This window comes from Xenopus laevis, chromosome 9_10L (genome assembly GCF_017654675.1).
Source record: "Xenopus laevis strain J_2021 chromosome 9_10L, Xenopus_laevis_v10.1, whole genome shotgun sequence".
NCBI classification, from domain to species: domain Eukaryota; kingdom Metazoa; phylum Chordata; class Amphibia; order Anura; family Pipidae; genus Xenopus; species Xenopus laevis.
This window is the reverse complement of record NC_054387.1, coordinates 17862996-17887563: the sequence shown is the minus strand read 5'-3', so window position 1 is coordinate 17887563 and position 24568 is coordinate 17862996. Positions and strand designations below refer to the sequence as shown.

The window sequence follows — 24568 nt, the reverse complement described above, 5'->3', positions numbered from 1 at the left end:
CCCATTAAAAAAACATTTGTGGTCAAGGCCCCCCATTAAAAATATTGGTGGCTAGGACCCCACAAGGGAAAAAAAATTGGTGGCTAGGGCCCCCCCACGTTATAAGAAAATTGGTGCCCTGGGCCCCCCTTAAACGTCCATGAAAAAAAACTTGCCCCCCCAGAAGTTTAAAAAAAATTTGGTTCCTAGGGCCTCACCACACAACAGGGACCACAAAGGGTTACCTTTAGGGGGCCCTGCCATGTTACACTTACTTCATTAGTGTGTCCCACCTGCTGTCAGTGAGCTGCCAACTACAGAAGGGAGAAGGGGAACACAGGTGGCTGCATCTTCTTCAAGTGACAGCATTTTCTTCCTTTATTGGAAAGTCCTGGAAAAGCTGCATGGTGATTGGATGAGCTGAAGGAGAAGTTCAAACCTCAGCTATCCAATCCCTGAGCAGCTCAACCAGGACTTAAACTAAGGGAAAGGAATGGAGAGAATATACCGCCCCTTGTGCCATTGCCCTGCCTGATGGCTGCCCTGAATCCCAGGGTCAGACTGGGCCGACGGGACACTGGGTAAAAACCCTGTGGGCCCTGCCACACAGACCTGTGACTAATGGTCCCCATAGACGCGACGATTCTTCTTTGCGAAACGACCGATTTCAGCGCAGCCCGACCGATTCGTCAAATTATCGTGCGGTTAGTGGTATTCAAACGATCGTACATCTTACGATTTTTCGTCCGACATCTGCCAGGAAATTGATCGGCCAGGTTAAAAAATCTTTGTCGGTCCTAGTACAATCTATGGATGTTTGCAGGGCCAAGCAGGCAGCTCCCCTTTGTTTTCCTGGTAAATTGGTCGTTTTAGTTGATGGACAGTTCGAACGTTCGTACGATGGTTCTCAGAAGATCTTGGTCTCACGATGTGGATTGGATCTGTTGAAAATCTGTACATCTATGGCCAGCTTAAGACCCTGCACTGCTCCCTGATCTCCCCCCATCCCGATTGAAGCCTTCATTAGAGAACAGGTATGTGCAGGGGACCCGGAGGGGGGCTTGTGGCTTGGGCAGGCCTGAAGTGGGTAGGGGTCCCTGTGGTGGAAGCCCCAGTGGGTATTGGACCCTCCAGTCCAACGCTGGTCACTCCTAGATGTCAGTTTGACCATATGTAGTGCATTTGTCAGTAACTGTGGGGACCCTTTATAAGTGCTATTTTCAGGCAGGGGATATAGCTATAGAGGAAGCAGACCCTGCAGGTGTAGGGGGGCCAGGAGGTATAGGGGCCCCATAAGGTCCTAATTCATATACAATTTAAATAAATATTGGCAAAACTGGTCAACCTGGGGGTCTGAAAAATAATCCGCTGTAGGGCCCAGTAATTTCTAGTTACGACACTGGCTATGTTGTCCCAGATACTGCCTCGCCTGCCCAGGAGTTGGCTCTGGCTGGCATGCTGTGGGCCCCTAGCCAGAGAATTGATACTGTTCTAGACAAATCTTGGCTCTGTTATTGGTTTCCTTTATTTATAACACTGGAATGGAATATGTGCAATGCAAAGCAGTGGGGCAGTGTTTCAAGGTTCACCCCCCCCCATATGCACCTTTACATAATAGCATCTTAATCCACAGCCGCTTCCATGCTTTCAGCACTCATTTTCCCAAGAAAAATCAATAAATCCTCAGAATAACAATCTTTTTTCTAAAGAGCCATTTCTGTGCATTCGAGGCATCTTTCTTATGAGGATAATTAGAATCTGAAACTCGTTATAAAGCTACACCTATCGTTAAGGGGCTATCAGGGGGTTCACAAGCAAACACCAGCAACAGTTTTACCCAAAATACAGCATCCCTTAGCAACCAATTAGCATTCAGCTTTAATTAATCTAGCTCAGAGACAATAATGAAAGGCAAGACCTGATTGGTTATTGGTTACCTGTACTGCCGTGCCAACCCGACCAAAGGGCATAATTTCCCCCTAACTTACCCTGATTTATTCCTTTTGTGCCTGCCGGGCCATGAGCAGCTTCCCAAGGAGAACACTTGATAAAGGAGGTTGTACCTCCGAAACGTTGTGTTTGAGATCCATATAAAGCACTTATGTTTTAGCACAATTGCAACAGTGTGTGCCATCCTACTTCTTCACTATATGGAATAAGAGAACCAAGTCAAGCAGCAAGGTTTCTGGATAGAGCACCACCACCATACAGCCATAGTATTTTAGCTACAGAGCTTCCCAAGCTGCACTGATCAATTTGGGATCCTTGTTGTATCTTTTACTTTGCTACTAACAAGGGAATGATCTGATTCCTGGTTTGTTTCCAGCATCTGGTGTATATAATCGTCATGGATAGGGGTAAGAAGTATAACAGAGAAACCATTTATACAAACATATCTTCACTTTAATACACGCATCCAACACTTTCAGTACAAAGGCCGTGTTTGACCTCTGCAGTCCCCAAAGGAAGGTACAACTATGGTTAGCCCTGAAAGTGCAGAGGCAGAACAGACCTGGGGCAAACTGGGGCCCTGTATTATACTTGGTGCCACAATGTATTATACAGTGCCCCCTCTTGGTACAGTAGTGAGGGTGATATTGCATTTTACAGTTCTCTGCCTCTGTAACTGCATTTGCCAGTAAGTGGGGGCGGCATATATAGTGTTACATTTGTGCCTCCACAATCACAGTTAATAATTATGAGATTAATACCCCCCCATTAACCAGATATTTGGCTTTTAGTAGAGGAGTGTTACACGTAGGCAATGTAACAAGATCTGATTTGCCTGCTGGGGGGCCACTCTAATGCTATACAATCAGGAATGTATCAGTGTTCAGTCCTCCTCCCCTGTCAGCTAATTTGCTCTATGTGCCTTCCTTCCAATACAGAGTGGGGTTCATTAGCTGCACTTCTATTCCTGGCTACTGGGAATGAGGGGTTGCTAGTTGTACTGATTGTTGTACTATATTTAATGGCAACCACAAGCGGAAGCCATTGGCTTTAGAGAAATTTACATATCAGTGAAAGCACCTAATTCTATTTCGAAATGAGAACAGAGCAGGCAGTAACCCTTCCAACATTTTCTTCTTTTCTCTATCCTTATATACTGTATATTAGTTACCTATCTAGTGCTAGCAATCCCTATTTATGTAGGGAAATGAGAGTAGAGCAGGCAGTGACTCTCTCTGGACTTACATGACTCCTCTCATGTACTGCACATTGGGGCAAATTCACTAAGCTTCGTAGTTGCGCCAGCGTCCGCTTCACCGCACTTCGCCAGGATTATTTTCGCCAGTGTTACGCAAATTCACTAAAATCCAAAGTTGCGCTCAGGGGAAGCGTAAGGTTGCGAAGTTGCGCTAGCGTTAATTCGCCAAGCAAAGCGAAGTTACGCTAGCGATGCTTAATTTGCATACGGCGCCAAATTAAAGTTACAATGGCGGTATATGTAGCAGCACTACACAAGCCTGGGAAACCTTCAAAACAGCAAATTAAATTTTTATTTTGCCCTAAACATGTGCCCACTGCATAGTTAAGTTGCCATGAGTTAGGAAATGTAGCGGGGAAGGAGGGTAGCCCCTAAAAATTTTTCGATCTTTTTCAGCCTATCACCCATAAAAAATGAAAAAACGCCAGCGTTTTTTGGGACTTAGAAAATTTTTTAACTTTTTTTGAAGCAATCCCTATGTACTCTATTGCACTTCGCCTGGTCTGAGGTGGCAAAGGAAGTGTGACGTAAAAGGTAGCGTTCAGAAAAATCCGCACGTTAGTGAATTTGCGTAGTTATGTCCGTTGCGCAAATTCGCCAGGTGTAAGGGTGCGAAGTAACACTAGCGAATTTCCGCCAGTGTCCGTTAGTGAATCGGGCGAATAAACGAAAATGCGATACGCTGGCGAATTAGCGCTTCGTCGTTTAGTGAATTTGCCCCATAGTGCCTCTACCTTCCTGTCCCATCTCTCATACCTCCAAGGGCAGTTACAGTAAGGCTAGGGGCACACAGGGCTGAGAACAACCTGCTGAAATCAGCAGGCCGATTTCAGATTCTACCGCAGGCAGTAGCCTCCTTTATATTTTTGCATCCAGAACCATTGTGTCAGCTCTGGCCCGAACACACTCGACAGGTTTCGGCGTGAAATGCAAAGTCACAGGTTTCTTTGCCGAAATCCACCAAGTGTGTTTGCATTGGAGCCAACACAATGGTTCCAGATGCAAACAGAGGAAGGAGGCTACTGTCCGTGGTAAGGCTTGAAATCAGTTAGCGGATTTCAGTCAGTGTGTCCCTAGCCTAAGGCAGTGCTGTACAAATAGCACAAACTATCAATACATTTTATAATGGACTTTATCACTGAAGCCGCCCCATGTTAATCTTGTCTTGTCATTGTGCAAACAGGGATTATGCAATTTAGCTAACGAGAAGTAATTAGACAAATTAATAAATAAATGGCTGCTGTCAGGATGTGTTATTGTACAAATACAGCTGCAGATAGACTCTGAGAGCAAATAGAGAAGAAATTTGGGGGCACTTATAATAATATACTTTGTGGGGCTTTTTTATTTAAAGTGAAAGTAGGTGCTGACGCGACTCACAACCACTGTTTGTCAGAAAAAACAACTTATAGTCTGTAGGTTGGTTACTAGATGTCATCATCATGCTCTACTGTCCCCATCTTGCCCTACTGTTACCATCTTGCCCTACTCTTACCATCTTGCCCGAATGACTTTATCTTGCCCTACTGTCTGCATCTTGCTCTACTGTCTCCATCTTGTCCTAATGTCTCTTTCTTGTCATAATGTCTCTGTCTTGCCCTACTGTCCAAATCTTGCCCTACTGTCTCCATCTTGTACTACTGTCTGCATCTTGCCCTACTGTCTGCATCTAGGGTTGCCACCTTGAAATAAAATTTCCACCAGCTGGTGGTGGGGGCGGGAACAAAAGGACGGGCCGTGATGTAAAAAGGGGCAGGCTGTAATGTAAAAGGGGGCGGAGCCACATCATGGGATGGCCAGAAGCCGGCAAAAAGGTAAGTTTTGAGCAGATTGTAGGCGGGCCAAGGGCTTTTGTTAGGGGTATTACAAATTTACCGGCAGCTAGATTGATGGTAAATTTGTAATACCGGCCCTGGCCTTGGTGTGTGTTTTACTAGCTAGGCCTTGGCAACCCTATCTGCATCTAGTACTACTGTCTGCATCTTGCACTACTGTATCCATTGCCCTAATGTCTCTATCTTGCCATAATGTCCCTGTCTTGCCATAATGTCTATCTTGTCATAATGTCTCTGTTTTGCGTTTCTGTCCACATCTTGCCCTACTGTCTCTATCTTTCCATAATGTCTCTGTCTTGTCATAATGTCCCTGTCTTGCCCTACTGTCTCCATCTTGCCCTACTGTCTGCATCTTGCACTACTGTCTCCATCTTGCCCTACTGTCTCCATCTTGCCCTAATGTCTCTATCTTGCCATAATGTCTATCTTGTCATAATGTCTCTATTTTGCCTTACTGTCCATATCTTGCCCTACTGTCTCCATATTGTCCTAATGTCTCTATCTTTCCATAATGTCTCTGTCTTGTCATAATGTCCCTGTCTTGCCCTACTGTCTCCATCTTGCCTTACTGTTTCCATCTTGCCCTACTGTCTCCATCTTGCCCTACTATTACCATCTTGCCCTACTGTCTCCATCTTGCCCTACTGTTACCATCTTGCCCGACTGCCCCATTTAGGCCTACCATCTCCATCTTATCTTACTGTCTCCATCTTACTGTCAGGGGTGTTGCTGCCATGAGATGAGAAACTTGCCTCAGGCGGCAGTATCCCCTGACTTTACTTTAACTTTTTTGGAAATTCGGCTCTACTAGTGCAGAGAGAGCAATTGCACTCTCTGCATTAGCGATGCACCCCCTCCCCTGGGCCCACTTCTGTGCAAGAACAGTAAGTGCTGGTGAGCGAAGGGGGCACTTCGTGGGAGCTGCCTCAGGGGGCAAGGGGCAGAGAATCACCCCTGCCTACTGTCCAACTTGCCCTACTATACAGCTATACCCACATTTTTCCTACCTGGAGCTATTCATGTGGAAGGCCCTGCTACTCTTTGGACTCCAAAAAAGGTAAAGCTATCAGCTCTCCAAATGGACATTGGTAAACTAAATAATAACCAAATACCTCACCACCAAGATGGTCTATGCTTTGGAAGCTGGCCACAGAAAATGTAAGAAGACTGGTGAGCTGTTTGTGGCAAAATTGGCCTATCAGCATTTGTTGGGTGGAGCCTTAGGATAACATTTGGTAACAAAAGAAAGGAATCCTGTAAGCCAATGAGCCCCTTACAGAGTCTAAGGTTGACACATGCAATGGAGAAACTACAATGGTTACACCTTCCTTGCAATCCTTGTGCTGGATTTCTAGCATCTGCTTATTTTCTTAATTTAATAATAATAAAGAAAAAAAAAAAAAAAAATATATATATCTATATTTATATATATATATATATATATATATATATATATATATATATATATATATATATATATATATATATATATATATATGTCTGTTTTCCTTGATGTTCTAATGCTCTAATGAAAACCCTGCTACCCCACTCCCATTTACAAAGAATGTCATTAGTTCAAATAGATAATGAACTCTGTTTAAACAAACAGCTGCAGCCTTTGCAGGCTTTGAGATAAGGGGCATGAAATGACACTTGACCTTTGTTTGTGTGTGTGGACAGGGGCAATCCTAGCCCCTCCTCCACTTGAGGCATCTTGCTGCTTCTGCCCACCTGGTCGATCATCCTTTTGCGTCGAAGGGGGTCCAAGGGGGGATCCAAAATGTCGGCGAATTGGTCCAGGGGGTGCAGGACACTAGTGTGCAATTGCGTTCATTGCTCTAGAAGAGCAGTTTTAAGCTCTTAAAATTACTAGGAGTGGCATTTTTGCCACCCCTGGTAACTAGTGGGGCGCTGTGTGTGGGTTCATGTAGGTGGTCGTATTGCTTAATCTGCTGGGTTACAAGGGTCACTGTTCTTAGCAAAAAAACTGTAGTGTAAATGACAGACACAGTACCTGTCCATAAGAGCTGATGAGATTGAAGGGAGTTCTATTGAGGGACATGGAGCTTAGAGGGAACCCATTGGTCTATATAGGGTGGGACTATAATATGAATCCCCTCAGTAGAAAAGAAGTAACAGCATCAACCTGATAACCTGTGGTTTTACTGCAGCTTCCCCATATATTGCCACTGGGGTACATCAACCCCATTTATCCCCTCACTGTAATGCTCCACACTGTATATTAAATTAACCCCCTAATCCCCTCACTGTAACCCTTTGTTGCCACTGTTGCACCCAATTTGTTAAAATACTCATGATGCATCAAGTGCAATTCCCCTTATGGCCACAATTAAGATGAAATTATGGGGAAAATGTACATGCAGGTTTTATTGCCCCCAAGGAAACACCTTTTTTGCTATGAAATGTTTGAGTCCCATTGGGGAAATCTCACATAACTAACCCCTGCATTTCCATGCTGGTGTTTAATTTAACTTGATCCAGCACCAAGTTATTTTGCACCCACACCCCAAAACCCAAATCGACCCTTTCCCACTCAAGTACTGACAGTAGGAGTATGTATTAAATCCCCCAGCACCTAGGCAACGCTAAGACTGGCAGCAACCTTACCCTCTGCTCTCAGCAAGTGTGGGCATTACTCATAATCTCCCCTGGGCTGCCACTGTCCCCAAGTTGCAATTAACTCTTTCATTTAAAGGAAGTCTGTGAGGTTACTGCCCACATTCATCCCATGTGAGTAATAGCCTCTGGGCTGCTAGAGGGCCATTAACCCTTCCATTTCCAGTACGGCAGAATGCTTGGGTATGTGCTACTTACTGACACCTTATAAAGGTTGGGCTGAGCTCGGGTCATTAACTGTTTCCCTGCTGATTAATCCGATGCGCACTTCATCACCCTCCTAAGTGCTCCTTCTTTGACTTGCCCTGGGCAGATACCCTGAGAGCTGTGGCCCTGGCATGTTCATTGCACAAGTCCATCTGTGTGAGTCTCCCCCCTCCCCTCCCACTGTCTGTACAGCAGCAGCACAGAATCCCCGCACCCTCCCTGTGTCTCCCTCCCTCCCATATCGGGCTCTGCGGCTCTGTGTCTGCAAGGAGAGAAGGGAGACCGAGGGCAGCCTGCAGCCGGGGTAAGTGCCACCTTCCCTGATACCCCTCCCCTGCTGGCCTTGGCATTGGGGCAGAGCTGTGCGTGTGGCACTGCAGTGTGTGATTGAGGGAGATGCTCTGTAGGTTGGTGCAGTGTGTTCCAAGCTCCCTGTGTGCCCACTCCCACCCTTTCTCCACTGATGCCCAGATACCTCTCCACTTATCCCCAGAACAGGTAAAAATCCCACCTCCATTAATACCCGGTTGCCTCGCCAATTCTCCCCAGAGCCTGCAGAAATGATATTCCCTTTCCCATCAGTTCAAGTGCCCAGCTGCCTCTTCACTTGCTCCATGAGGGCTAAAATCGCCACCCCTAATTTGCACTGGTGCCCAGCTCCCTCTCCACTGATTCCCTGGTATTTCTGGAATCCTGCCCTACTGTACCCAATGCCAAGTTCCCTGTCTACTTACCCTGGCCGGGCAAATATTCCTCCACAATCTGCGCTGAGTTTCTCGCTTCTTCTGTAATCGCCCGAGGTGTAGGCAGGAATTCTACCTGAGCTCTGCAGTGGGTATTAAGCTTCCTCTGTCGTTACCCCCTGAGCGGGCATTAGTCCTGTGCCAGTTGTCCCCTAATGCCCCTTGTCTTCTTCAGTCCCCGCACCGTCTCAGCGCTAAGGGCTCCTGGCGGCTGCTCAATCACCGCAGAGCGCTGTCCTGGTGCTGAAAATCCACGATGCCGGGGAATCCGCCTGCTCTAAGGTTTTCTGCCAGGGATAGCTGAGGTGGTAAATACAGAAAGGGACTAATGGGCTTAAAACAAAGGGGTGTACGGTGAATTATATACAAATGGGTGTATAGGTTAGAAAGGTATACAGGGGTGTATCGACTGGCTTACAGGGTGTGCATAGAGGATGTAGTCTTATACAGTGAATGAGGTGAGTAGTTATACCATGTTCTTATAAAAGTGTATGGGCTGTCATAAAAAGGGCTACCTATAAAATGAGTTTTATGTGGCTAGAAGTTGTATATAGGGGTGTATGAGGTGAGTTATTATAGATACAAGGGATATATTGGATGAGCGTTATTATACAGAAAGTGTATGGGCTGTTATATGCAGCGGTATATAGGGAGTCATTTACTGCACATGTATATTAGCAGAATAGTTATATACTGAGGCATATGGGGTAAGTAGCTATGTCCATATATGATGGCATGGAGAGAATAGATATGCATCGTGTTGTCTAAGATGAATATGTATATAGGATGAGTGAATATGTAGGAATAGATTGGGGTGAAATAGGTGAATATCTACTATGTGTGTTATTTGTGGGTGTATGAGAGTGATTACTTGTATATGAGGATGCATTGGATTGTTACTTAAATCCACTGATGTATAGGGGTGGTTAGGTCACTGGGTGTATAAGGCCAGTATTCATATGCAGGTGTTGCAAAGGGTGAGTAGTTAATGAATACAATGCATGGGGCTATCAGTTATATACAGTGTATGTGGGTATGGTCTGAGTAGTTAAAAAAAAGGGTTATTGGATAAGTAGGTATGTGAATCTGGTATATGGGGTGAGTACCTATATTCAGAAGTACAGATGGAATAGTAGCAGAGTTATATAGGTTAAGAATTTATATAAAGGTGGAGTTAAGTCTGGTTATGGGGATGAGTAGTTATGTAGTTAAGTGGCGGGTAAGAAGTTATATACAGGAGCTTTATGTGGTTTGTAGTTATATTAGTTAGTATGTTAGAAGGTATAAGTTAGTTAATGAGGTTAGTACCTATATAAAGGGGGGGGGGTCTATGAGCTGAGTAGTGTATGGGACAAATGGCTAGATACAGTGGGTGTAGGGGTGGGTATACTGTATGATAAGCATTTATGTCCAGAGAGTCTATGGGGTGAATAGTAATTAATAGGGATGTATGGGTTGAACATCTCTGTACAATGTGTGTTTGGGGTGAATTGTAATTAATTACGATGTTTGGGGTGAATAGTAAATTGTATGGGGTGAGTATCTATACAATGGGTGTATAGGATGATTATATATATTCACTAGATGTATGGGGTTAGTAGTATCCAGTGAGTAGTTATGAACATAAGGTGAGTATTTATGTTAAGGGCTGTGTGGGGAAAATGTTTATAAAGGAGGTTATATGCTGGTGAATAGTTATGTGTGGGGTGGTATGCTTTTATATACTGTATACCATGGTCTCTGGAGTTTATAACTTTATATGAGTGGAAATTAATGACAGCATGTTCTGTTTATAATCTCATGTTTTTAAGTCTCATCAGAACTTCTGGAACTGTAGCCTCCTCCTATTTTCACTGCTAATTTATGTGTCATTGGGGGTCATCTTCTAGCCCATAAAACAGGTATCATTGCTCTTCCATTAGCCGCATCTGGTGGTCAGTGGGGTCAAAGTTAAGGAAGGCATACGGGGGACAGTATGCCATAAACTTGGGTAAGTGACATGAAACAGGACCATGGGGCTTTGTGGTTTCCACACATACCTGCAGTGGATACCTTTATGGGGAATGATGCACTCACTGAAGCTGAATCCTACCCCCATCCACCCCTAGGTTACATTGAGTCTTATTTTAGGTTTCTAGGTGCAGTCTCTGGGGACTGAGAGCCTATTGTAACTTGTTCACAACTTGAAGTGGGCAGGATTAGAGCCAACAGCTTGCCAATCAGAACAATAAAAGCCAAAGGGCTACAATAAGTAGCAAATCAGAGCTAGTGTGGCCAAGACAGTAACCAGTTCTACCCATAACCAAAATCTGTCTCTTTATATAGGACCACTGGCAGGAATCATGGGACCCTTAAATACACAGGGCCCTGTCCAAGGGTTCTCAATTATTAGCCCTGCTTTGGGAGGGGGCTCAATTATTAGCCAAATGACCACCAATTATAAAAAAGTCCTGTGCACACATGACCATGAATACAGTCCACCCCAGTCATGGGGTCCACCCCTGCCCATAATCCACCCAAGTCCCACTCACTGACCCACAAGCCTCAGCACCTTTATGACCCATGAATCACACTTTTACATATGGCAAATCCCCCTTTGTCATGTTAGGGGTATAATTTGGATGTGGGGTCAAGCAGTGTATAATAGCTTAGGTGGAGAGGAGAGCCAGTCCATATCCATGGTTATGTGTGCTGGGGAGGCAGAGAGACCCTGAGTTTCTGGTATATGAGGAATGACTGAGTGCTTGGGGATAACTTGATTATCTTACAGATGTCACATAGTAACCATTCAGCTCTTGGAGCCTGCAAAGCCTTCATGCCCTGTATTTATAGAACATGCTCAAACAATGACCTATGGATGTGCCCGTCTGTCTGTCGGCTTGTCTCTGGCTCTCTCAGACAGAAAACAGACATTGTTTTTGGCAGTGAGGATTATGGAAGTGTTCTAGAGTCTCTTAAAATATACATTGTATATAGCGCAAGCCATTAACAACAGGGGCGGCAGTTTACAAAGATTCTTGATCGATGCAAAACTTCTAAATGTTGAACAGATCTTCTCTGCACTTGCTATATATTGAGATTCTATAGGAAGAGGGCAAAAAAACACAGACACAGCAGGCATACAAGGGTGGATTAATGCACAGGCTTATCTAGGGTCCATTGTAATTAGGGGTCCAGATAGCTTTTTAAAAACGTTTAATATTTATTTTTATTTGCGATGAGCCCAGGGTGCATCTGGGACTGGAAAAGATAAAAGACAAGCAAGACTTGTGTATGTGTCCAGATACATGCAGATCCAGGCACATGTGCACCTGAGCTTTCTATTCCAGGTCAGGTTTGATGTTTGCCAGTGACCCAGCCCAGAGTAGAGAGCACACATTCTTGGATCTGCACGCATCCAGATGCATGGGATTGAGAGTAGCCTAGAAGTGCGGCCCTGTGGAAAGTCTAGAATAGGGGTCTATATAGATCACATAGGCTGAAAGACCGAGTGCCTAGCATTCTGTGCCCTATATTTGTAACATTTAAGTACATGGACTGGTTTCTCAATTCACAGAGCTAATATGTGCTACTCTCTACTTACATCCTGCACCAAATGCTCTTTGATTGCAGAAATATTATCCACCATCAAATCAATATGACAGTCATAGAATTTCAGTGATGTGGTACTTACTTAGACCAGTAACTGTTTATATACATATATACAGTATGTTTAGTTCTTCATTCATTTCAATTGAAAACATTCCATTTGCCCAAAACTTTTCTACATCCACTGAAATGTAATTGTAATTGATTCTGCTTTGAACCTTTATTAATTGGGCCCAGAAAGTATTATTGTTCCTATGAATATGAGTGCTAGTCTTTTGGGATCTGTTAATTTATCAAGTATAATGACACAGAGATAGATGATAAATACTGTACACTTTTTTTTTCTAGGTACTCAGCTACAATGGATCTCTCCTTGGCAGAATCCTTCGAAGCCGCTTACTTACGGGAGCTGCTGAAAAATGTTTCTTTGTCTGAACTCAGTAATTTTTACAACAGCACAGGGGACCGGTTCCTTCCACTGGGGATCAAAGTCACCATTGTGGTGGTCTATCTGATTGTCTGCGTGGTGGGTTTAGTTGGGAATTGTGCCGTGATGTATGTCATCGTCAGGTAAGAACTTATGTTGGAGTTGTGAAGATTTAGCACTAAAATACCATGACCCCCACCTCCCAAAAATGTGATACGTCAGGCTGTCCCATGATAAAGTTATTCAACAAGCTACCCCATACTGTAGTATAAGTTTTCTATCCAAAAGTGATACATCAGACTATGACATACTAAAGTAGGTTATCCTATCCCAAAGGGATAACTCAAAATTAAATTTTATCAGATTGTCCCACTTCAGTAAGTATGATCTGTATATAAAGATCTAATAATGGCCAATGAGAGACAGATTCTTAAAGCAAAGATATAATGTCCAATTGTATCCAAATATTCACACAGCATAGGTATTCCTCTGTACTAAGCACAATCCTGCAGGTACAGCCCTGAAGTTTGCTCATAGTCTGTACAAAGCGATACACCATCATACATGGCAGCACAGGTATTCCCCTGCACTAAGGACAATTCAGCAGGAACATCCCCTTAAGTTTGCTCATAGCCTGCACAGAGAGATACCATAAAACTCACTGATGACCCCACATAAAACCATCCCAATAACAACTAACATGGATCCTACCAAGCCATTGTTACAACCCCCAAAAAGAATGGTTCCTTTAACACGTCAGTCTGGATATCATTGGGTCCTGCTGCTTCATTACTTCTCACCTGGTTGATATACTGTATATAATATATGGGAAATACAAATTATTAGCATGCTTTCTCCTGCTCCCAAGCTATTATCTGCACCGAGGAGCTGCATTCAGTTATCTGTATGTCAAAGGTCTGTTGGAATTATTTTTATGCAGAGCTTGAGCAAAGCAAAATGCCAGTCAGTGTAAAATAAACACGTCTGAGGAGCTGACAATCTAATTGGTCATGATTACAAAGCATAGAACATATAAAGGACTTAGAGGCATTAGAGCAAAGGCAGAGGGCTGAGGGTGGTATAAATATTGAGTCATTACCTCCCACAGCTGCAAGGTCTTTGGTAAATTTGCATTGCTAATGAGCTGCTTATAAATTATAATGGTATTGTATTCCAAGCTTTTAGGGGTCAAGGCTGTGACAGATATTATATATATGACAGAGGCACCCAGTCACCTTCCTGTGGGATACTAATTGCGTGAAGTCCTTAGCTACCTACTCACAGAATTCTATGGCAATAGCCCTCTTGCTAAGGCAAAACATCGTCCTGATATTCCTGCGAAGCACCCAAAACAAGGCCTCTTCTGTATGTTGGTGCTTTATTGTCAACAATCACTGGGGGTTTAGCTGAAATGACTCCCGGTTGCAGGTTGGAGTCTGAATGAATGATGTCCTGTCTGTGTAATACTCTATAAATGTGTAGGTGCTGTATAATAGAATAATATATTGTTTTTTTATACTGTAGAACCTAGTCCCACAAAAAGCTCAGACAAACAGTAATGCAGTTACACAAACTGATATTGTGACACATAGAGGGTTAATTATTAAACTCAAAAATCCAAAAACCCGAAAAATTTGTGTTTTTTTTACTTTAAAAAATCTGAATTTTTAGTGGAAAAAACCCACGATTTTTTTCAGGATTTATTATACCTGGGGATAAAAAATTCAGAATCCAAAAATCTCAGAACTGCCGAAGTTGCATATAAGACAATAGGAGAAGTCCCAAAGATATCTTGATCTGTGCTGGGTTTCATGCAATTTTACCAATTTTTTGGGTTTTTTCCTGTACAAGAAATTTTCGTGAAAATGTATTGATAAATAAGGGGAAGAGTATTTTTCAGAAAATAATGCAATAAATTCGGACTTTAATAAATGGGTCTTCCTGTGTCACACAAAGTTACATTGTAACAAAGCATCACATTGTGACTTAACACAGTATTGCAGAAAAAAGCCACAACATGACATAGTAACACATTAAGAGATGAACGAATGGCATATAATTCAAGACACATATTAAGGATAAAAAGTTCCTCCATTTATAAACACCAGTAGGAGACTTCTTCTGTGTCTTGGGGCAGGTACCTGTTAAACTGCTGGTTCGCTAGCTAAAATTTATTATACTGAATGTGTCATACAAAAAGGCAGGACCGCCATCAGAAATCGCAGGGCCCCATACGACAAAATTTCCCGGGCCCCCTGGGCTACGCCCACCACAAGCTCCACCTACAGGTCCACTCTCCCCACCACACAGTAAAAAAACAAAAAAAATATTGGTGGCTAGGGTTCCCACATTTTAATAAAAAATAAAAGATATTGGTGGTCAGGGCCCCCCATAAAAAAACATTTGTGGCCAGGCCCCCCCTTTAAATAATATTGGTGGCTAGGACCCCACATGAGAAAAAAAAAATTGGTGGCCAGGGCCCCCCCCACATTATAAGAAAACTGGTGGCCTGGGCCCCTTAAACGTCCATGCCTTCCCGAAGTCAGCAGCTCTCAGAAAGATGGGGGGCCCGGCTAATCAAGTAAGTGTGGCGTTGCCGGGCCCCCCTTACCCTCGGGCCCCCTACAACTCTCCCCCCTGCCCCCCCCCTGATGGCTGCCCTGCAAAAAGGTCTGTGGGACCCTTGGGAGGGCCACAGCTGTGCTCCTAGCTGGACAGAAGGTTCTGCAACTGAAGGTTCTGCCTTGACAGGAATAACAGAGAATTCCTTCCTGGGAGTTGTCAGAAATCATATCCAAACTAGCCCAAATTCTGTATTCAGTTGGATCTGAGAAAATTCTTATTATGGTATGGAAAAGGTTATTCACCTGTCACTGTGATTAGCCAGTGCTAAACATCAATTCTCAGCGCTCTTTACTAGCTTATGGATAATGGGGCCACTTGTAACCTTAATGGAAGATAAATAATAACAAGGGAAGAAAGTATTCAGAGACACCAGTGTAGTAGGAAAGATTAAATAGCCAGGATGCCCCCTGAATACAGAAAGATATGAAGTAGAGGCACCAGCCCAGGCAGCTTCTGTTTCCAGGCAGAGAGTAGAAGGGAATGGATCATCTGGGTTGTCACAGAAACTGGCTCCAATCTCTGCCCTCTGAGTGTTATTGCAGAGAGAACACAGGACTGAGCCCCATGTGGAAGTAGATGAGGCTGCTCAGTGCCACAGGTTTCTGGCTCCAAGTCCAGGAGAACCATCTACTCATCGATCCCAAACACTGCAGATCAATATTCACTCGTTCAGATTAATTAGCAATTCTCAGCCTCTGCTTTGCCCTTGATATCTGATTGCTACAGCAAAACTAAGAGGTAATGAGGCCCACTCTGTAGGTTTCTCACTGCCTACCCAGGACGCATTGCTTGGGGATCCTGTTGGTATCCCTCAGGTCCACAGCTATTAATATGAAGCTGATGATTGCTGTGCACAGGTGTACCTCTGATGTACATTGAATATGTTCTTCTTCCCTTGTACTGTATTTGGGCTTTGTATCTTTTATATATATGCTCTATCCCATGTATATGTGCTCTGTCCCTTGTATATGCACTCAACCCCTTCCTTGTATGTAAGCTCTGTATGTAGGCTCCACCACTATGCCTTTATATGTCTTCACTTCTATATGGGCCCATATCATCTGATTGTATATGGGTTCATTGCCTCTATCTTTTGGTATTACATAATGAATGTGGGTTGGTTTTTGTACATGTGTGTTGTGTGTCTGTGTGCGTGTGTATGGAGGGGAAACAATCATTGTTGCTGATACAATAAGTAAATGTCAGCATTTGATCTCTGAGGAGTCAATTACAGATCAGCATCTGCTCAAAGCATTTTGGGTTTCTGCATCTCGCTTTGCTCAGGGAGAGACTTTGCTAATGGATTGACATGAGCTGAGGCAAACAGGGCTGAACAGTAACAATTTACCTGTGTGATGCTACAGGCTAGGCCTATGGTTCTGCCGCAGAAATGATTCTATTGATACCGATTAATGGGATTTAAATGGCTGTAATTAATCATGTTCTGACAATGAGGCCAATGCATTCATTCTCCCACGGGTGTAGAGTGAGAGCACTTCTCCCAGGTGGATATCACTGCCACTTAACAATATAAATCATGTGTAAATTCTCAGTATCAAGGAGGTTGGCCCTAGGGCCAGATCCGAGTAAAGTGTATCTGTCTCAGAGAATTGGTACATTTTGTACTTCTTACTGTAGAGACTACATTTCTAAGCCGTATAGCGAATACAGAATTATCACATGTACATAGAAATTTATCTTGTATGAGATAATGTTCCTCTACATACCCTCTGTTTTTCTGTGTATCTGTTACTCTGCAACATGGAGCAACAATTACTCTCTTTATCCCAGTAATTCAATTCTTAATGAACATGACAAAGATCTTTCTTCACAATTGCCCTGCCTGTTCCATAGAGCTTACAATCAAATTATTTAGTGCAAGAAAGGGAGTTGAGAAATATTTATTACCTTAAACACAACCCCTTATACAAAGCCCTTCATCCTCCCACTTAGACCCTCTTTATCCCTATTCAGTCCACTCCACATTTCTTTGACCACACCTTCTGTCTTCTGAAGCTCCTATTTCTCCTGCCAAGCCACCCAGTTTCCCTTTGTGACTCTTCTTGTTGATCTCCTCCATCTCTTCCTTCTCCTACAGAGACCCTCTCTTTCCTAATGAGCCCTGCCTTCTCCTGTCAAGCTCGCCCTGCCTTCTCCTGTCAAGCTCCTCCTTCCACTTAGTAGATACCCTAATCCACCTATTTCATACTGATCTAATTCTTCTCTATACTGAGTCCTGCCATCATTTTCCCCTTATCCTCCATCTCTTCTGTCATGAACTTGAATACGCTTATATATGCACCCTAGTATTTCCAGTACACAGATACCCAAAATATATTGTTTCTATTTCTGTCAGGTACCTTCTCCTGATGACTTTCTCTCTATAATCTTTGATGGTTATTTGCTTGTGTCACCCCAGAACCCTTCTCCTCATAAATCTTTGCTCTTTTCAGATATACCAAGATGAAGACTGCAACAAACATCTACATTTTCAACCTGGCTTTAGCAGATGCCCTAGTCTTGGTCACCCTGCCATTCCAAGGCACTGATATCTTTATGGGAATCTGGCCATTTGGCAATGTTCTCTGCAAGATTGCCATTGCCATAGATTACTACAACATGTTTACGAGCACCTTCACCCTGACCATGATGAGTGTTGACCGCTACATTGCCATCTGCCACCCAGTCAAGGCACTTGATATCCGTACCCCACATAAGGCCAAGGTAATCAATGTCTGCATCTGGATCCTGGCCTCATTCATTGGAATTCCTGTTATGGTCATGGGTTCTGCTGAGATGGAGAATGATGGTAAGCAGCTTCCAAGTGTAACTTTACTTTTATTAAATCGTTTTGTGCAGGAGGAGTGTAGATAAGTTCCCAAGAGAACCGAGGAGACAAATTCAGGCCAGCTATTGCAATGAACTCAGTGGTAGTCTTATATGTCCCATGACTGAAGCAAAATTTCTGGTCAGTGGCACTCCCACCCTGTACAAGGGAATGCAGCTGGCCCTTTCCGTGGCTGTGGCGTCTGCTTCCTCAGTACTTATGCCACTGTATTTTGGTAACAGCTAATAGTCATACCTGACTGTATGCCAGTGGTGTATGTACTTTTGGGAGTTCAATAATATTATATGTAATATGTATGAAAATCACATGCCTATAATCCTGGGAATGCAAAGAAGAATTTACCCCCAAATATTAACCCAAAAAATTTCATTATAGGTATTCCTCTGTACTAAACATTATTCAGCAGGGACAGCACCTTACATTTGCTCATAGCCTATACAGAAAACCCCATAAAACTATGGTAGCATGGGTATTCCCCTGTACTAAGCACTTTTTAGCAGGAATAGCCCCCTAAATTTACTTATATCCTGTACAGAGAGATACAATAAAACTATGGCAGCATAAGTATTCCAGAGTCCAGCAGGAACAGCCACCTAATTTGCTAGATGATGATAATTACAGTTCAGCATCGCTAGAGCACTTATTATCCAATAAATGATTGTGGTTAAACTGACGGTAGCCCCTGGCGCCCCCCTGCCGGTTTGCTTTCATCGTGGCTGAAGTGGAGGCAGAGAGTAGTTTTATTTCTGGTAACAGCAAGAGATATAATGCAGTTTAATATGTCAGTGCTATCAATGGCATCACTACCTGCAGGAGTCTCACACAAGGAAGGGGTGCTAAATTTATTTTGGATCTATGTGTCAGTTTCCTCCCTGCTTGGTGCTGGGCTGGGGCCAGTGATGGGCAAATCTGACCCATCTCAAAAACGCGTGAAAAACTGTGAACGTTCACCAAAATGTACTGAAGTCTATGGGTGACAATTTTTTTTTGACACACGAGGTGGCGTGGAAATTTTATCCCCCCATTGGAGTCTACGGGTGAAAAATTTGCTCATCACTAGAGCCTGGGACTAAACCCAGAGGTGCAGCTAATCGATATCAATATAATCCCAACAGTCTCCTGGTCTGTATAGTTTCATACATAATACCCTACCTTGGCAAGGTGGGGGTGCCTGAAATATATGGATGGGAGTGAGTGGACATCATACCCAAGGTTAATTGGCTTGATATATTTAGGTACAGTTATTAAGCAATCTATCCTTCTTTCTATGTCCTTCTCTATGTATCAGTTTATCTGTGCCTTCTACCCCCTCTACACATTCTTGCTCTTTATCTAATGATCTATCTCTCTGTCCGTGAGTTATCATCTATCTGTGTCTGCTTTCTGCACGAGCTTTCTATCTATCCATGATTTATCTACAGTCTATTAACTATTCATTCATAATCAGTCTCTCCTCTTTGTCCTTTTATCTATCATCTTTTTTTCTGTCTTCTTATCTCTCCATAGCATCATGCTATCTATCTATCTATCTATCTATCTATCTATCTATCTATCTATCTATCTATCTATCTATCTATCTATTATCTATCTATCTATCTATCTATCTATCTATCTATCTATCTATCTATCTATCTATCTATTATCTATCTATCTATCTATCTATCTATCTATCTATCTATCTAACTATCATCTATCATCTATTATCTATCATCTATCATGATCTAGCAATGTATCTGCAGACTGGAGCCTATCTACTCCTGGGTGCATGTACCTGTGTTTTGCCTGCACTGTATATCTGTTTGTTTATCTCGGCTCAATGCATATCTATCTATCTATCTATCTATCTATCTATCTATCTATCTATCTATCTATCTATCTATCTATCTATCTATCATCTATCTCTCAATCTCTCTATCTCTATCATCTATCTATCTATCTATCTATCTATCTATCTATCTATCTATCTATCTATCTATCTATCTATCTATCTATCTTCTATCATCTATCTCTCGATCTATCTATCTATCTCTATCATCTATCTATCTATCTATCTATCTATCTATCTATCTATCTATCTATCTATCTATCTATCTATCTATCTATCTATCTATCATCTATCATCTATCTCTCGATCTCTCTATCTCTATCATCTATCTATCTATCTATCTATCTATCTATCTATCTATCTATCTATCTATCTATCTATCTATCTATCTATCTATCTATCTATCTATCTATCTATCATCTATCATGATCTAGCAATGTATCTGCAGACTGGAGCCTATCTACTCCTGGGTGCATGTACCTGTGTTTTGCCTGCACTGTATATCTGTTTGTTTATCTCGGCTCAATGCATATTTATGGGAAGCCTGAGATGTTGCACCATTAGGCCCTGTTCATATCTGCATAATATGAGCCCCTCATTTGTGCAGGGAATAACTGCGCAACACTAATGTGTGCCTGTCCCTGCTGGAGCCATCAGAACTGCCAATAATAAATCAGACCCCCCCCCCCAGCATGCACTGTGAATGAAATTGGGGGGAGGCAGTGAAACTCTGGGGAAATAAGGTCTCATTAAAGTCACGTCAATGTTCAGCTCTTGCTGGTAGCTACGTGGTACATACCGGGCCCAGGCTGAGATGCCAATAAATCCATTGCTCTGACACTGCTCTTCTCTGGTATAAATAATGGGACACACGTCTCCCTGAATCCTTACACATTCTCCTGTCACCCCCTTCCTCTCCCTTGGCCCTAGATTTATAATGAAATCTTTGCCCCCCAGGGAAATCTTCCTAAGGGGACATTTCTGTGATAAATGTTCATTCGGGGGTTGATAATAACATCCCTCTGGCCTATGGCTCAGCACCCCCCCACCCTCCTCCTCAGAAATAATATTTATACATTAGCCTGTTAACAAGGGTTCTCATTGGCAGCCCTGTCACTTGTTATTTATTGGCTCAAGAATCTTATCTGCATTTATCAGCGAGCGCTGGTATCATTACGATCCTTTATCAGCCTGTAATGGTATAAAATCTGATCCTTTATCACCCAGCACTGGTATCAAGTCCAACCCTTCATCAGTCTTGACTGGTATCAAGTTGCACCCTTTATAAATCATGCTGGTATCAAGTTCAACCCTTTATCAGACTGTAGTGGTATTGAGTCCAACACTTTATCAGCCTGCACTGCTATTAAGGTACTGCTAATGCTTTTTTCGGTCTGCACCGGTATCAAGGCTATTCCTATATCAGCCTGCTCTGCTATCACTCTATTTACCTGTGTACCTCTCAAGGCCATTCCCTTATCGACTTGTGCTGCTATCAAGGCCAATACATTATGCACCTGCTCCTCTATCAAGACAAATCCTTTTATCAGTCTCACTGTGCGTTCAGGTTGACGCATTATCAGCCTGTGTGCTATTAAGGGCATTACTTTATCTACCTGGGCTGAAATCAATATAATTCCTTTATCAGTCTGTGCTACTATCTAAGCCAATCTATATTTATCTTCTTTCTGGAGCTGCATCTGCCGCTCATACTAATACCCGTATCATTTTCCAGTCTTCAGATCCAAAGTTGGATCATTGTACATGTTCTGCCTGCTGTATGTCTGGTAATTATAAAGCTGTCATCAGTGAAAGGCATAAACAAGCTGGGCTGATGGGCTGCAAGCCATATTCTTTTCATTCCAAGAAGGATATCACTGAAACTGCAACTTTAACCATACACTCTGGAAGTTTCCTTATAAATTGTGCTTTGTACAGGAGAACATTAGTACTACCATAGTTTTATGGTATCTCTCTGTACAGGCTATGAGCAAACTTAGGGGGCTGTTCCTGCTGAATTGTGCTTAGTACAGGGGAATACCTATGCTGCCATAGTTTTATAGTATCTCTCTGTACAGACTATGAGCAAACTAAGAGGGCTGTTACTGCTGAATTGTGCTTAGTAAATACACATATTTATCCTGGCATAGTTATATAATATTTCCCTGTAAAGGCTATGAACAAATATGGTTGCTCTTGCTTCATGGGGTGTTTCTTATAATACAATGTCAAAGGAAAACCATTATCTCACAAAGCCCTCAGATCATAGCCCCCACTTACATCAGGTCATAGTTCCCTTGTTATAAATCCTTCATAACACAAGGTCTATAGGGGGATATTAGGAGGGTAGTCACCCTTGATAGTAATGGAGGAGGCCAGAAAAATTTAAGCAGTGACAATGACAAAAATAGTTCCAATTGTCATTGCACAAATAAGAAGGGAATCTAAAATACAAAGGTACCAAAACCCTTTAAAAGAGAACTAACCCCTAAAAATGAATATTGCTAAAAATGCCATATTTTACATACTGAACTTATTGTACCAGCCTAAAGTTTCAACTTCTCAATAGCAGCAATGATTCAGGACTTCAAACTTGTTACAGGGGGTCACCATCTTGGAAATTGTCTGTGACACTCACATGCTCAGTGGGCTCTGAGCAGCTGTTGAGAAGTTAAGGTTAGGGGTCATCACTAATTATCCAGCAGAAAATGAAGTTTGCATGTAAAATAAGCTGATGCTACAGGGCCGATTATTAAATTCTGATGATAATTGCACTGGTTTCTGTGCTGACATTTACTAATTAACTGTATTAATTACTAATCAGCCTTATATTGTGACATTTCTATTCTGTGTACTGTATATTGTGAGTGGGCCCCTAAGCTCAGTAAGTAACAGCAGCACAGAGCATGTGCAGTGAATCAGCAGAAAAGAAGATGGGGAGCTACTGTGGCATCTTTGGAGACACACATCTTCCCTGCTAAACGGCTGTGGTGGCCTTGGGCTGGTATAGAAGCCCAAAACATAATGTTCAACATTTCTACCTACTAGTTAAGCTTTAGTTCTCATTTAAAGCAGGTTGATTATTTAGTAGGAAGTTGGGTTGGGCCCACTTATGGAAATTCTGGGGGCCATAGGGTTCATGGCGTTACTTCTTTACAGAGACCCTTAAAAACAATTCACCACTGTCTACCAAATAACCAACCTATACAGGCTCCATAGATGTGAATGAATCAGATGGTAGCCCTTGATCTCTGCTGCCACTGAACATGTAGATCTGACTTGTCTTCCATCCTTATCTTTCTCTGCAGAGATTGAGTGCCTGGTTCAGATCCCCCCTCCAGAACATTACTGGGATCCAGTTTTTGGCATCTGTGTCTTCCTCTTCTCTTTTGTAATCCCCGTACTCATCATCACTATCTGCTACAGCCTGATGATCAGGCGACTGAAGAAGGTGCGGGTGCTCTCTGGCTCCAAAGAAAAGGACCGCAATCTACGCAGGATCACCCGTCTGGTAATGGTGGTTGTCGCTGTGTTCATTATATGCTGGACCCCCATCCAGATCTTTGTCCTAGTGCAGAGTCTTGGTGCCAAGCCTGACAGTGATCTCAAGGTGGCCATTCTTCACTTCTGCATTGCCCTTGGATACGTCAACAGCAGCCTGAACCCTGTTCTCTATGCATTCCTGGATGAGAACTTTAAGGCTTGCTTCAAGAAGTTCTGTTTCCCCGCTGCCTTCCGCCCTGAGTTGCAGATGTCCAACCGCATGTGTAGCATTGCCAAAGATGTTGCTTATGCTTGCAAGATCTCAGATGGACCGAACAATCCAGCATGACTAGGCATGGAATTGCCCATGATGGGGACAGATTTAGACCAAGGGGTCAGTAGTCCAACGGCAGAACTGACACAAATTACAGCCTTGTGACCCAGATGATGGAGGTGTTGCCAATGACACCTCCTCCTTGGATCAAAGCAAAATTGAAGGAAGCTGTGAGCTTCAAGTCCTACACCAATAGTGGGACAGTGTCCACCTTACACAGGGGGGACTGATGTGAATGTTGGACACCTCAAACTTGTCCGCTGCTTCAGAGATCCCAGTTGTGCTGCATATCTTCTATACTGGCTGTCCAGGTTACCTTTCATCTTAGGATACTTGGTCGTGGCCTTCAGTTTTAATGTGCTTTCAGGATTAAGACCTGAACCAAAATCTTGATTGTTCTAGAGGCTTTTGTTTCATTTGCCCCAAGGAACAAGACTGTCTGAATCATGTGTGTCACCCCCAAAATTGTATATTTAGCTTTTAATTAATGTATATAAGATTGGTATGTGTCTATCTATATACATATACACACAAACACACAAGCATATATATATATATATATATATATATATATATATATATATATTTTTTTTTATTTTTTTTTTATTACTTATTGTACACATGCCTATTATTGACTGACACACTAGTTAGGTATTTTTAAGTTTCGGAATGTGATGCAAATCAACACCATAAGCTTGCGGCCTGCCTTATACTTGGCTGGTAGAAGATTGTTTGAACATGAGTTGGAAGGCTAACACATATCACATTTTGGGAGCTCTTCCAATTTTGGATGCAAAGTACCTATACATTGTTCAGTTTTCTTCCATTA

At 42.8% G+C, this 24568-nt stretch overlaps 1 protein-coding gene across 2 annotated transcripts; it reads left to right on the top strand.

The window, feature by feature from the left end:
- The first annotated feature begins 8024 nt into the window (after positions 1-8024).
- oprl1.L (opiate receptor-like 1 L homeolog) lies at positions 8025-24271 on the top strand. Of its 2 annotated transcripts, none has more exons than NM_001095687.2 (4): positions 8025-8170; positions 12546-12767; positions 17703-18058; positions 23231-24271. In NM_001095687.2, the coding sequence occupies exons 2-4, from the start codon at positions 12559-12561 to the stop codon at positions 23752-23754; spliced, it is 1089 nt and encodes a 362-aa protein (NP_001089156.1). In that variant the 5' UTR covers positions 8025-8170; positions 12546-12558; the 3' UTR covers positions 23755-24271. Both variants share the same exon structure in this region, with proteins under 2 accessions (NP_001089156.1, NP_001344793.1).
- The last annotated feature ends 297 nt before the right edge of the window (positions 24272-24568 follow it).